The sequence below is a fragment of the Amphiura filiformis genome, chromosome 10, assembly GCF_039555335.1.
Source record: "Amphiura filiformis chromosome 10, Afil_fr2py, whole genome shotgun sequence".
In the NCBI taxonomy this organism is placed as follows: domain Eukaryota; kingdom Metazoa; phylum Echinodermata; class Ophiuroidea; order Amphilepidida; family Amphiuridae; genus Amphiura; species Amphiura filiformis.
Genome location: NC_092637.1, coordinates 60,728,524 through 60,744,141, shown reverse-complemented (window position 1 = coordinate 60,744,141; position 15,618 = coordinate 60,728,524). Strand labels below are relative to the sequence as shown.

At 39.0% G+C, this 15,618-nt stretch overlaps 1 protein-coding gene across 1 annotated transcript; it reads right to left on the bottom strand.

Moving 5' to 3' along the window:
- Window positions 1-1,442: 1,442 nt before the first annotated feature.
- Window positions 1,443-9,246, bottom strand: LOC140162336 (uncharacterized). Its single transcript, XM_072185561.1, has 7 exons — window positions 8,498-9,246; window positions 7,663-7,769; window positions 5,961-6,191; window positions 4,359-4,458; window positions 3,716-3,959; window positions 2,774-2,864; window positions 1,443-2,315 (listed from the first exon to the last, which is right to left on the bottom strand). The coding sequence occupies exons 1-3, from the start codon at window positions 9,198-9,200 to the stop codon at window positions 6,063-6,065; spliced, it is 939 nt and encodes a 312-aa protein (XP_072041662.1). The 5' UTR covers window positions 9,201-9,246; the 3' UTR covers window positions 1,443-2,315; window positions 2,774-2,864; window positions 3,716-3,959; window positions 4,359-4,458; window positions 5,961-6,062.
- Between the last annotated feature and the right edge of the window lie 6,372 nt (window positions 9,247-15,618).

The following is a 15,618-nucleotide window of genomic DNA, read 5'->3' as shown; positions in this document are numbered from 1 at the left end:
CTAGGAGTCTATCTACCAAGTAACCAAGTAAGTAAGTAACCTCCGACCCCCCCCCCTTGATACTCTTGATATACATGCTCTAGTTCATGTATGCATTTAGATCTGTTACAAAAAGTTTGACAAAAGATACTTTTTCCGTAAGACCACGGGCTTTTGCCAAAACAGAACCACATTATTAAAACAAAATATCACTTTGAAGTTTCGATGAATACAATCCAGTTATATGCCAATACACGTACAATTTTAATACATTTATTTAAATTGACTAGTAAAAGTATGCTAAACTTCCTTTTGTAGGAAGTTTACAAACCCGAGGTTATCAGGTACCTAAATTTAGCATCTAATTTAGTAAGTTACATTTCTCCACATTGTCTTGGTTCTGTACATGACATAAACGAATTTCTTCTCATTGTTCCAGAGAAAGTATTGTGCATCCTAGCAACACTTAAATTCGGGTTTGGCCCTGGTAAATAGACATACACCAGGCACAAAAAGAAACTCGTCAGTTATATTCATCTTTGCTGTTCAATAACTTGATAATTTTGGATTATTCTGAAATATACATTTTGTTAATTGGACTTTACTTTCTCATTTGATACCCTGTTCGTGAAAAAAGGAACAAGAATTGACCAAGATATGCGCATCCAAAGCCTCAAACCCCAAAATCAAAAGTTGCATTTTCAACGATTTTCAATGGGAACGCATCGTTGTATTACACACAAGCACCACGGGCCAATCAATAAGCACACAGTGTAACAGGCACAATTGAATCGTTAAAATTGCAACTTTTCATTTTGGGGTTTGAGAGTTTGAGGCGCATATCTTGGTCAATTCTTGCTCAATGTTCACGAACAGGGTGTCAAATGAGAAAGAAAAGTCCAATTAACAAAATGTATATTTCAGAATAATCCAAAATTATCAAGTTATTGAACAGCAAGGATGAATATAACTGACGAGTTTCTTTTGTGCCTGGTGTATATGGTTATTCTTGATGCATAAAACAAAATCACGTCCGATCTTCATAATACAAAACACGTTATTGGTATATTCTTGGACCTCTCGAAGGCATTCGACACCATAAATCATGACATTCTCTGGTCGAAACTTTCCTATTATGGTGCACGAGGTAATGCATTCGAGTGGGTTTAAAAGCTACTTAAGTAACAGACCCCAATTTACTGTTTTTGATAATCATAATCTACTTACCGTGATATAAATTGTGGCGTGCCCCAGGGCTCAATTTTAGGGCCATTACTATTTATTTTGTAATTAAATGACATTGTGTATTCCTCAAAAATGTTTTCCTTTTTAATTCTTCTGATGACACAAACATTACAGCATCACGCAAAAATCTACTAACCTTAATTAATATCATTAATAATGAACTTTCTCATGACTCATTATGATTTAAAGAAAATAAGTTAACACTCAATGTAGACAAAACCAATTTTATGTTATTTAAAAATAAACATGATGAGCGCAATTGTAATATCAAAATTGATAATTCCAACATTACCCGTGTCTCACGCGCAAAGTTTCTCGGTGTCACATTAGATGAATGTCTTACCTGGAAACATCACACAACATACGTTACCAATCTTGTTTCATAGTACTCTGGAATTCTTTATCGTTTAGCTTTATATGAAACACATTTTACCTACGTACACCTTATTTTCGCTTTATGGCCTTGTGTAATTTAAATGATATTCACATCAAATAAAAGAAAATTGTCCGCATATGCACAAACTCCACTTTCCTTGCTCATACCTCTCCCCTATTTACCTTTACTGTTCAAGATATATACAAATTTCATATAGCCGATGCCATCAAACAACCGTGGTCCCTACCCCCACATACACCCCTAATGGTGTGCTTGTTACACTACTTCATAATCCTCATCATCATTCTTTACGTCTGATTGTACCACTAAATCAGTCTTTCTTGGTGATCGCACCACTGAATCATTAACGTATAATAAAGCAACATTATCTGCTGCAGAAACTTGGTGGGTAATATCAGATGGCTCAGTGTAAATGCCTTGATAATCATCTCCATCTAAATCATCAGGTTTATATTGTACATAACCATCAGGAGAAAGCTGAACTTCTTCACCAGATCCATTGTTTGCAGCTCCCTGTTGATTATCTCTTGAATTTAGGATATCCTGATACGGGGCTTCTTTCTGAGCTTTATACTCCACATAGCCGTCAGAAGAAAGCTGAATTTGACCACTTGGTCCTGCGATGTTTTCTCTATTTTTATCTTGAGAATGCGTTGACGTCGTTGCAGTAGTTTCGGGGACCCTATTTTGCGATCTATAATAATAATAGTATTATAAACTTTTCGTTAAATATTGGTGGGCACCACACCAATCACAGAATTTGTTGAAAAACAACAAGTTATATGGTTCGGTCACCTTATGCGAATGGCCCCTAGCCAATCTGCAGCAAGAACGTTACTATAAAAGCAAAACAACCGACTTGCCCAGACAAGAAGGTTACATATCCCCACGATGCTATGAAAGGCAACAGTGGTGGATAAAAGTAAAGTTAAATATTGTATTATTACCAATCCGAACCATACAAATTTCAAGCCATAAACATGCATACTGCTAAAATATGTGTTGGCGTCTTATTACTGCACACAAAAATACGATAGCGCTTCACACTTCTCTATACATTTCGTAGGTAAAAAAGGAAAAACATTTTAATATGATAATCATTTTTTAGAATGCTTAATGATTTATAAAAACGACAACAACGTTTAGACTAACCTCAGTTTCAAAACAAGTCCAGCGATGACAATGATCATTACTACAACCGCACTCACTGAAATGATTACGATCACAGTATTCGTATTCACACCTGAGAAAGAAAAAGCTTTTTATAGTTTGTTCTGCCATTCGATTTTTTCTGTGCAGCATGGTGGATATGCTCTCCATACACTGGAATTCACGTTTCCCAGGAAAATTGTAAAACATTAGTCTCCTCCCTCTTCTTCTCTCTTCATCATCATCACAACCCAATAGACCATTTCAAATCAATATCGGAAAAGTTCGGAAAACCATGATTTATTTAGTAAGCAAGGAGGTCACAATGATGAACTTCGACAAGAAAGTTCATGAACCCGGTACCCTTTTGAGCTGTGTACCTATTTAACCAATGTCAACATGGAGTCATCAGGTAAAATATTTTCCTAACATATTAAACTAACACCTTCGCTATTTGGTACATTGCAATATGACAGTAATGGAATTAAAAGTGCCAATGTTCGTCACTTTTGACTTGGACAGATCAACGTCAACATCAATCTCTTACACAAGACATATCCTACACTGAATCGTCTCTTTCACGTAGATGTGTGTTCAGGCTAAAAAGTTGCGTTTGTGTTTGCGTTGACGACCCAGAATTACGAACTGTGTCATCCATAAACATGGCAGCTGTCGATTTGTAAATGGCCGTTCTTCCGTGCGTAGATGTCGAACTTGAGTTGAGTGTGTATATTTCCGCGAGGTTATGAATATTGTATTGAGTATGTTTGAACAGCCTTATTGTTATTCTTGATATAGTTGATAGGAATTGTTGTGTTTTTCCTGTTTCTGTCAAAAATGACAGATCAAGTAAAGGATGAACTGCGGAGGGGCAATTAGGAGGAATATAAAGACAACAATTTTATTTATAGCATATAATCTAATGATGAAGTGAAATTAGCTCACCGAGTTATTGATACGGCTTGCAAATGCTGTATACAACCGGTATGTTTGGCCTTCTTGAAGCGGTGGGTTGTAGTAGGATCCATATATTTGGCTGTCTCCTACTACAAATGTAGAGTCACCTGTAACAATTAATTTAGACAATTCTGCTGCCACATACGTTGTTGGGGATTTGTCGTAATGATCAAATACACCAGCTTGTCTTTTGCGTCTACTTGATATCAACTTCACACCCACGAGGTAAGCACTGTGCGAGAAAAGAATGAAACAGTTATTAAATAATTTTGCATATCTGCTAATATTGATCAATTAGAACCAACCCAGTCTCTCTATTAAAATGATCATATTATTCATTCTACAACTGGTCTTAAAATGATCATATCAATCATTTTAGTGCAGTCATAGCGCCATCTGTTGTTATGTTAGTGCATTTCAAATCAAGATTGAAAGAGTTGGGAAAACGATGTGCAGTGAGCCGCTAGCCGTATTATTCAGTAAGCTAGGAGGTCACCGTGGCGCAAAAAAGTCACGAGTCACGGTATCCTTTTGAGTGGAAATACAGCTTATTTAACCAATGTTAACATAGTAGAATATTTTCCTAACGTATTGAACATAATTATCTCACTGCGGTTACCGTTTCTCTTACCTCACAAACTCTGATGTGCCTAGTGGTATATCTATCTCGACAGTTGTTGGTGTTTTCTGACTGTTTCCCACTGATTGCAAGTAAGGTGGACTTGATATATCTGTTTCAAATTTTACAAGAAATGTATAAAATATGAATGCAAGGGGCTGCTGTGTATGGATTTAATATTCAAACAAATTTAGTTGCAAAGTCTCTACAGTTGCATCAACAGATATGCGAGGTCTGCTTGGTCTCTGTTGACAAGAGGCGATCTCCAATGAACGGCTCTTTTCAGAGCCACCAAAACCATTACATTAGCAGATAGACGATGTCTGTTTGTTCTCTGTTGACAATGGGTATGCTTCAGTGAACGGCTCTTTTTAGAGCTACCACTTATTTACATTTCTCTGTTGACAAATCTTGTACATTAACAACACAAGGTCGACAAAGTGAAAAAAAAACCAAGATTTTCTTGTACGTCAATAGAATATACTGCGATGTAACCGCCTATACCGTGTGATGTTTAAATATGCCGATATTTGGCTGCACAAATCGATCTCGGGTTGATCTAAGATCCACATTGATGACTTCAAGTTGACAAATCATGTACATTAACATTAACCGAAGGTCGACAATGTGTATACGTTTTATGCGTCAACAGATTCACCTCATTGTAACCGCCTATTACGCACCTTCAAGGTTTCTCTAACGGATGTCGATTTATACCGAAATTCCTTACCACAATACAATATGCGTATTGCATAACAAAGAGATAGATTAACCTCTAGATGCAAGATGCATATTATCTTGGGGGAAGGACTTTAGGTACAAATCGACATCCGGTAGAGAAACCCTAAAGGTGCGTATTGTATAGGGCAAGTTTGTTGGGCTACGAAAGTGATGGACTCTTTGACTGCTTGCTTGGAAATGCTCCACAGTTGCTGGCAACAATGGCGAGTGTGAAGATACTCCGTCGATTTTAGTAAGATTTTCGCTACTGGCAGAAATCATAAGAATTTATACATATGGTCTTAAAGGCACGCCGACTACAAATTACGGAAATAAATAATCAGATCAGCCGTTCTGCGAGGAATGGTCGTGACCCTTATACACGTTATACAGGGGTCAAATGACAAAAGTACTCAGACTGTGTTAAAATTTCCACCAATTCATTTCTCAGGACATAAGGATTTAGAAAAAAGTATAGACCTATCTGCGATGTAATGTTTTTTAGTTATAAGTAAAAAGGCCACAGGTCAAAATTTTGACATCCATATAGGGATCAAATTTGAAAAATTGCTCCGATTCTAATCAAAATGATAACAAATAGTGTTCCTCTTAATAGAAAAAACATGTAGGATGCTTCGTTTATAAGGTAATCACAAAATAGCTCATGGTCAATGGGTATCAATAGGCGTTTAATGGTCAATAACGAATTGTCCTGCATAACCTTGGGAAACAAACAACGTATACATGTCATTCTACTCCTACATGTGAAACCTATCTTTATTTGAGTTGTTATGTTAAGATTTCAATCAAGTGGAAATCTGGTGAAATATGACTCCTTTAACGGTCAAAACTTGACCTTTTACCTTTTTTAAACATTAAATTGAAAAATGTTACCTTCTCTGGTAATTGAGTCAGTAAATTACTGAACGCTTGCAGATTCTCCCTTTCCAACGACAGAAGTGGCAAACACTATCAATTCATATTTTGTTGAAGGTTTCAGATCGGTAAATGTATAAGTTTAGTTCTCTGTTGAGAATCAAGCTCTTCATTGACGGCCAGCACAGGATTTGAACTTGTGTGCGTGAAACTGGTATCGTAAAGTTTTTCTAAAACAACCGCTTGCACCTGGCAAAATAAATATAGGCAATAATGTGACAAGTATGCATGACGTGAACGGGTTTACATGTTTAGTTTTGAGGGCAGTGGTGGTGCGAAAGCATTAAAATTTAGCGGGAGGGGACGAGCGCGCGAAAGAATTCAATTTCAAATTATTTTAGCCCAACATGAAGGTGAATTTTGCTATCTAATGGCCCGGTCTAATGGGCCAGTGCGCAAAATTTGCAATTTTACCTTATTTTCGCCAAAACACGGTTGGACTAAATGGAAGAAGCATTAAAATTAGGATTAGGATTTTAGGGGACGTCCCCATGGAAAAATGTTGCCATCCCCAGGACACCCCCCCCCCTACATACCCCCCCCCCCCGCTCCCAACGCCTATGTTTGAGGGTGAATTTCCGATGGTAACTTTGTTCATTACGCAATGTGCTAGTGAATATTTATTAAATATGGCAACTATCCCAGCAAACACAAAACGTTTTCGACATCATTCGCAAAAGGTTATAAAAGGTTGTCAGAAATGTTCAAATGTCGGGTTATATAAAGGGTACATTAATGGTATAAAACGTTTTCATAACATTAAAAATCATTTTTAGATAATCTACTGCTCAGCAAACAAAAAATGTTTTACAGAAAACGTTTAAATGTCGGGTTATATAAAGGGTATAAAAACGTTTTAATAACATTCCAAAAACATTTTTGAAAACTTGATGCAAAACATTCTAAACAGAATGTTATTTTGGGGTTGACAAAATATTTTGCGAAAAATGTTTGCCCAAAATATTTGCAATAACATTTTAAACACGTTTTCATGACCTTTATATAACCCGACATTTAAATGTTATTAAAACGTTTTGAAAAAAACATTTTAAGAACATTTCTGTGCTTGCAGGGTGCAAATATTTTAACATAATGTTATTTAAGTGTTGACAAAATATTTGGTACAAATGTTTGCAAAAATAGTTTACAATAACATTTTTGAAAACATTTTAAAAATATTGTTGTAGTGTGTTTTTATATAAAACGTTTTAAAACGTTTTCATGACCTTTATATAACCCGACATTTTAATGTTATTAAAACGTTTTTATCTAAACCAAAAGCCAAAATATTACTTATTAAAAACGTTTTTAAAACAAGGGAAGAGGCCTACGAAGCATACACTGGAACATGGAAACATTCAAACCTAGCGCACGAGATCAAATTAATGATGCTTAATCGTATTCTTAATTGTATCAATATACAGGGGAAAGAAGAATTACGCATCGCACACTAGCACAATTAAACATGAATTTACAAATGGAAACATTACATGCATAGTAATGTTTCCATTTGTAAATTCACGTTTAATTGTGCTAGTGTGCGATGCGTAATTCTTCTTTCCCCTGTATGTTTTTAAAACGTTTTTGTGTTTGCTGGTATTATATGTGTTAACAAATTGTGAAGAAAATATACCTACAAAATAGACAAAACGCTTCTTACTGTGTACTTAGTGACTACACTATTAGGATATTCCGGCTCATCCCAGGATCCTGTCATCGATGTCTTTGTTACATCACCAACTTGGAATTTATTCGGTACATTTGGTACTGAAAAATTAACGACTCAAAATGGATATAAACAACAAACATTTTCCATTCCTTTACCATGACTTTAGGTTTGGAGAGAAATAATTATACAGGACCCAATCATTTGGTGGGGCGGTAAGCGAAAAAATAGGTGAGATATTGTTCAAAAACATAATAATCAAGGACAACTACATCCGTACATCGGTTAGTACCCTTTATTCCTAAGAAGTATTATTCCGAAGGAGCATTATTCCGAAGGGGCGTTATTCCGAATTGAGCAAGAGGGGCGTATTTCCTAATTTCTGCAAACGCCAAACATTAACCTGCACCCTAACCATAAACCCGTACACTCTAACCCGTAGCCGTACCACAACCAAAATTGGCGAAATTAAACGCCCCATAGGAATAACGCCCGTTCTCCTTAATTCGGAATAACTTCGGAATTAGCTCCTTCAGAATAAAGGACTGACTCTTAAGCCTCCAGCATACTTTCCTGCCGCTTGCCGCTGCGGCAAGCGGCAGGGCGTTTCAACCAATGACAATCCTTTATTTGTGTCCGTTTGTCTGCAATGCGCGTGCGCCACGCCGCTCAGCGGCAAGCGGCAGGGTAGTATGAAACCAGCAATATACATCATGATGATATTTTGTAAATCTTAACGACTCCAATGTCCAAAATTCACAAGGGGTTAATCGTTGTCGAGTTATAAAACTGTAAATGTTGTTACTTTTAGGCAATAAATGAGTTTTACCATTAGAATTCGTCAGTGGCAGCGGGACAACAGAACAATTTCTTGATTGCGTCAATGCAGGATAGTTCATGATACAAGTGAATTCTGCTCCTACATCTGCGTTGCTCAGTGTTATACTAGGCAAAATAAATGTTGTTTTCACGTCAGTTATATTACTATTATCTCTTTGCCATACTAATGAAGGTTCTGTTGTTGTACCGTCAACAGAGCATGACAAAAGTATCGTTTCACCAATGGGCAAAGCGTCCGACGCACTGCGCATGCCGGTTTGACTGCTGAAGATTGTACAAACTGGAGAGTTCTCAGATGGTGGTAGAGGACTCGGTAAAACATTAAGATAACCGTCAGTGATAAGATCGACTCCTCCTTGGTAGTCATAACCACACCTGTACGTACCACCATCTTCAAATGTCACGTTTGTTATGGTTAAAGAACATGATTCCTCATATACGCTACAAACGATAGACATACGGCTTCTAACATTTAAAGGAACAGTATCGTAAAAGGTTTCATGTTTGCTTATAAACAAGAATCGTTCGTTATGAAACCAAAGGACTCTGTTGCCGCCAATTGAGTTGAGATCACAAGTGAGGGTTACATTCTGTCCAGCATATACGGTATGATTGCCTATTTTGCTGTCCACCAAGAACGCGGTTGCAGTTTTGCCTTTCCATAAGCACACGATCCCTACAAGAATGATCATTAAATGTAGAAATTTTCGTAGTCTTTTAAAAGTATCCTTTATTTTCAATGTGATATAGCAAAACAACTGACGTCTACGGTGAGACTATGATAACACTGAAGTTCCGTTGTAGATTGTTATAAGGATCATATTTCAGCGGACGAACCACCAGTGTATGTGTAAATGGTTGCCAATCAGCGAAGTGTGCCCTCGACTACGGTCTGCCTCAGGGGTCAATTGTTGGTCCCATATCTTTCAGCATCTACACCATCCCAATTGGAAGAATCATACGCGAACACCGCCTTTCTTACCATCTTTATGCAGATGACGTGCAACTGTATACCAACTTTGACCCGGCATGTCAGTCGTCCATTGATCGTGCACTCTCCTCTCTTACATCATGCATTGGTGACATTCAATCATGGATGACGTGCAACATGCTTCAACTCAATCGTGAGAAGACTGAATTCTTCATCGCCGCTTCATCTCATGTTAAGAACCAGATGCCTGCTGTCACACTCCAAATTGGAAATGAGGCCATTGAACCATCTGAAACAGTCCGAAATCTTGGTGTTATCTTCGATAACTGCATGACTATGCGTAACCAAATTTCTTCACTCACACGCAGTGTTTCATTCCACCTTCGCAATATCTCTCGCATTAGACGATTCTTGGACTTTGATACTAGTAATGACATTATCCGCTCACTTATCTTATCCAGGCTTGATTATGGCAATGTTCTCCTCATGGGTGCCAACACTACTGATATCGCTCGCCTTTCAGACCCTCCAAAACTGGGCTGCTAAAATCATCTTTTGTGCGAAGAAAACTGACCATGTATCGCCGCTTTTACATCAGCTCCATTGGTTGTCTGTAGAGGATAGAATAACATTCAAAGCCATGCTGTATGTTTTTAAATGCCTTGCCGGCATTGGACCAGAATACCTGTCATCATGTCTGGAACTTAAGAATCCTCGCGAGGGCCTTAGATCCGCCTCAGATCGCACTCGTTTGAATGTGCCGATCATACGCAGTTGCACTTTTAAATCCGCTGCCGACAAGGCATTTACCTACAATGCACCTCTGATCTGGAACAATTTACCGTCATCTGTGCGAAGTGCTGAAACAGTCTCTGCCTTTAAAAATGGCCTCAAAACCCACCTGTTTCCGCAAACATAATTTTGCTTGCTTCATTTTTCTTTTGTTTTTCAATTGTTTCTTGTATATATTTTGCATATGTTTTGGTTTTTCACGCTGTGATCTTTTGAAATGGCGTGTAACAAAAGCTCTCATGTATGTATGTATGTATGTAAGGACAAATACAACGTTATAGGTACTCGTATAAATCAATGGTGAATTGAATACTATGATACACTGTAATCACAATTTTCAAGTGTTTATACAATATTGTGAAACAATTGTGCTGCGTTGTTTGATGGCATGTAAAACTACGTCATTTTTAAGTAAAAGTAAACACTGATGGCGCTATTTATCTTGAATCGTGTTTTCATCTTTAGAAGGGGTAGACACTGGTATAATGGCATTAAAACATTAGAAAAATAGTACCCTCAATTTGGACACGAATATACAGTTTATTGTTATTGTATAAACATTATCACAAAAAAGCGGAAAATATGAATAAGTCGATAAAGAAACGAAAGTTTACTTTAAAATAGCTAACAATGTATATATTAGTGTGGTAGCTGTTGTTATTGCCCGGGTCTATAACTGAACATTGTTACAATGTTTTGTTAGAAACTTTAATAAATGACCACATTAAACAACCGTGGCTGCGCATTAGCGGGCACATTAGCTTTTTTAAAAAGATACCGCGAAAAAGATATGGTTTTTTAGATGCTTGGATAAACTTATGCAATTTCAAGCAACATATCAAAATGGTATGCAAACTGTTCGTTTTCGGATATTTTGTCAGTGTACAACAGCACCAACTGCACGCCAAATTTAATCCAATGTAAAACTAAAACCAACAAGTTAAAACTCTTTCCGTCCTACAGAATGATTATTATTAGAGTTGACGTACTTCCAACAATAGGCATATGTGTTAAGCACAAAAACGGCTGCTGGGTATTGAGAAAATTAGCTAAAATTAGCCAAATATCTCTCACTTTTCAGTCAAAACGATTCCTTAATCAATCAAAAGACACAACTATGTAAATGCCCGAAAATAAAAACATAAGAGGACGGACGCCAAGTCCAAGAGGCGTATTTATTTTTGCAACCATAACGAGTTGCAATACGCTAACCCTAACGGTTTAGGTGTATGCGACCCATTATGGTTGCAGCGACCCATCTATGGTTGCAAAAAGAAATTATGCGTCCCGGTGGTGATATTTATATTGAACCAAAGGTGAACACTGATGGCGATGTTTATCAAAAATCTTATTTGGATCACACAGCAGTATACGCCAAAATGAAATTGTTTCTAAAATGCTTTTAGAATAAAGATGTCTTTAATGCTAGTAGTAATATCGTCAATAAGGACGTTCACTTCCGGTTCCGGGTCACAAGGTCATTGGTCAACCGAGGTCAAATGTCAACCGGGGATACTTCCCGGTCATGAGTCACGAGTCAAAGGTTAAGAGGTCAAATGTCACTTCCGGGCCAAAGATCAACCGGAAGTGGTCAAAGGTCAATTGGAAATACCGCCATTTTGAAAGGTCAACTGGAAATACCGCCAACTGGAAAAAATGCTGCTCACCAGCATGGTCACACGTTGCTGTTGGATGCCATTCCATTCTTCAATGTGGTTGCATTGGCTACTCTGGCACGCACAGCACAACCAAGTTGGTCCCACAAGTTTTCAATCGTGTTGAGGTCTGGGCTGATTGGAGTCGTTGATTACCCTGGCTCTGTCATGTCTGTGGGGGCGAGCATTGTCGTCTTGGGGATTGCATTAGGTCCCAGATTGTGAAGATATGGGATTAGAGCTTGCTGCTCAGAATAATGGTCAATTTGGCATTCTGTTTGAGACCCCACTACATTTTTAAGACGTGTACTCAAACATACATAGCCTCTCCTTACTCAAGACTCCTCATGGCCTCCCAGCGGTCACTACCGGGCAACTGGCATCTTGCGATACCAGGCAGACATGAGGGGATCTGGGAGCAGCAAAGGGCCCCAAAGGTGTGGTACGCAGGCCCACCGGCGCGTGGACACGCCCTGGTTACACACCAACCTTTGCCCCAACTATGGGTCAAATAGTTGAGGTAGTTCACTACCTCAGGCGGGCAGTCTCGAGTACCTGGTATTGTTTCGGCAGAACGGCGCCATGGATTACATTCATATCGCGGCCAGTGAACACAAACAGGGAGTCCTGGGACCTGTACTACTTGCCATATCTGGTTGGAGACGGGATGGTAAGAGTGAAGGGCGATGTGGATCAGATAGTCTCTCTTTTGCTTCGGCCACTGGACAGCTGTGAGAAGGTAAACTCCAATGTCAAACCATTCTGTAGGCGTTGCGACCACAGATATTATAGAGCAACAGAAAAACTATGACAGCAAACCTATATAACACTAGGGTTAAAGTCCCTAAACAAAACATCAATTCCTGGAACTGACGCTGATTCGAAGAAATCAAATGACGATTTTTCCTCAAAGCCTTATGGAAGGGACAAGTCTGATAAGAGCGTTTGTAACAGGAAAAACCTAATGAACTGCAATAAAATCATCAACATCTCCACAATAAATGTGAGAACCATCCGAGAGAACAGATGTAGAGAAGAGCTAGTGTCAAACTTGATAGAATACAACATCGACATCCTGGGGATCCAGGAGCACCGCATAGTGCATAAAGAACCAGTCAAATTTGAAGACAGACAGACTCTTATCACAACATCAGCTACCAGGAATAGAGCAGGTGCAGCTACAGGGGGAGTAGGAATAGTGTTAAGCGCAAATGCAAAGGCTTCACTGGCTGGTGTGGTACCACATACAGAAAGAATATTGGTTGCCAACTTTCAAAGAAACCCTGCAACTACTGTTATTGTTACCTATTGTCCCACCAATGTGGAAGACGAAGACAAAGTAGAAGATCACTATGACAACTTGAGGAGAACTATAGATTCCGTCCCTGCGCACAATGTCTTGATGGTTATTGGAGATTTCAATGGCAGAATTGGAACAGAGGATGCAAAGTTCACCTACCATGACATAACTAATAGGAATGGGAAGTTCTTGGTTCATCTGGCAATTGAAAAGAACCTGATTTGTGCTAACATTTATTTTAGGAAGAGAAAGGGAAAGCTATGGACTTTCTGCAGCCCAGCAGGAAACAAGTACCAACTGGATTATATCCTTCTTCGCAAAAAGTGAAGAAATAGCTTACTAAATGCAGAAGCATACAATACCTTCTCAAGTGTAGGATCAGATCATAGAATTGTGACATCAAGGATCAGACTCAGCCTAAGAAAGAACAAGACCCTGCCTATAGTGGGAAGAACCATGACTGGAAAACACTGCTCAGACCCCAAGCTTCAGGAGTTATATACTGTTGAAGTACACAACAGATTTCAACCCTTGGAGGAAATGGAGGAAACAGCCACTGAGAGGTATGAAAGATTCATAAAAGCCAACAGGGAAGCAGCAGAAAAGGTTATTCCAGTCAAAAAGAAGAATAGGAAGGTACGGCTTTCAAGCGATATCAGAGTGGTGAGAGCAAGAGATGACATCAGAGAAACCTATGATGCGTACCAGTTGGCTGCAACTGAGAGGAACAGACACAGATATAAGGAAGCCAAGGCGAACTTAGAGGAAGCATATAATACTGCTACGGAGGAAGATCTAAGTAAAAGGCTAAGAGCGGTTGAGGAAGCGCATGACAACTGCAAGCATGGACAAAGCTGGAAGCTAATTAATGAAATAACTGGAAGGAAAGCATCAGTGAAAGGTCAGCTGAAGGGAGACACACAGAATGAACGGATTAACAACTGGTTCACCCACTTATTGTACCGGTGGCCAAGGATCTAAACATCAATGTGGCACCATTTAGTCAGGAGGAATATGCAAAGGCAAAGACTGCACTGGTAGAAGGGAAGAGTTGCGGAGAAGATGGTATACCACCAGAGGTACTGAAAAGATGCGATCTGGATGGCATAGTTCTGGAGTTTTGCAATAATGCACTGATTAAAGGAAGCAAGCCTGACCAGTGGTCTATTCTCAACATAGTACCAATTCCTAAGTCAGGAGATCTTAGTCAAGCAGGGAACTATCGAGGGATTAGCTTAAGCTCAGTTGTTGCCAACATATTCAACAAAATGATACTCAACAGGATCAGGCCTGAAGTAGACAAAGTTCTTAGGATCAACCAGAATGATTTCAGGGTTGGCCGAACAACAGTAAGCCACATACTGGCCCTAAGGAGGATCATAGAAAGCCTTTAATACCATTCATAGAGGAAAGATGCTGCAAATTCTCAAGGCCTATGGAATCCCTAATCAACTTGTGGAAGGCATAGCAAGGATGTATGAAAATACCAAGGCAAAAGTAGTTTCACCAGATGGAGAAACTGAACCGTTTGATATTCTTGCTGGTGTACTGCAAGGAGACACCCTTGCCCATACCTCTTTGTGGTGGTATTGGACTATGCATTGAGGGAGGCAGTTGAAGGCAAAGAAGAGCAGCTTGGATTCCAGCTGGAGAAAAGAAGAAGTAGACTGATCGGACCTGAGGTGCTAACAGATTTAGACTTTGCAGACGACATAGCCCTATTGTCTGAGGAAATCCACTAAGCACAAGAGCTACTGCAAAGGGTTGAATCATCTGTTGGAAAAGTAGGCCTCAAAATGAACGCTTCAAAAACTAAGTTCATGTCTTTCAACCACAATCAACAGATATCTATCCAGACAAACAATGGCAGGAGAGGTGAGCGACTTCAAGTATCTGGGTGCATGGATGGCTAGTACGGAAAAAGATGTAAAAACACGCAAAGCAGCTGCATGGAGAGCATGTAACAGCCTCAACAAAATCTGGAGGTCAACTCTCCCAAAGAAATTCAAGAGCCGTTTATTTGCTGCTACCGTCGAATCCGTTACATTTAATATGAGATCAAGATGCTTGAAAAAACTTTTGTTGAGGAGTTTAATTTATTATACTACCTGAGTGAGTTTTGTACTGTATCACAGCACTTTCTCAAATTGACTGGCCAGCTTTGCCGCTTCTCGTTGGCTGCTTCCTGTTGGAGCTGACGTAGATGGCGTTTTTAGCAACTGTTTTATGCGGAAGTTAGGTATGATATCCTATCCATTTACTTTCTTGTCATCTTATCCCTCATCAGGCCACCTCGTCTACACCCCCCCAACACACCCCCCCCCACATGGTTTTTCGCCTCCAAACATGGACAATTTAGAACTATGTAAGGGGTGGTGCAATAATTATGTGTACCCCCGGGGGGTGAATTCTCAAAATGGTCTGCCACAAAT

Coding starts and splice junctions, on each gene's coding strand:
- LOC140162336 (XM_072185561.1), bottom strand. CDS start 9,200: ATGATCATTCTTGTAGGGATCGTGTGCTTATGGAAAGGCAAAACTGCA. Junction 7,770..8,497: donor GCCACTGACGAATTCTAATG/GTAAAACTCATT, acceptor TTAATTTTTCAG/TACCAAATGTACCGAATAAA. Junction 6,192..7,662: donor GTGTAGTCACTAAGTACACA/GTAAGAAGCGTT, acceptor TTATTTTGCCAG/GTGCAAGCGGTTGTTTTAGA.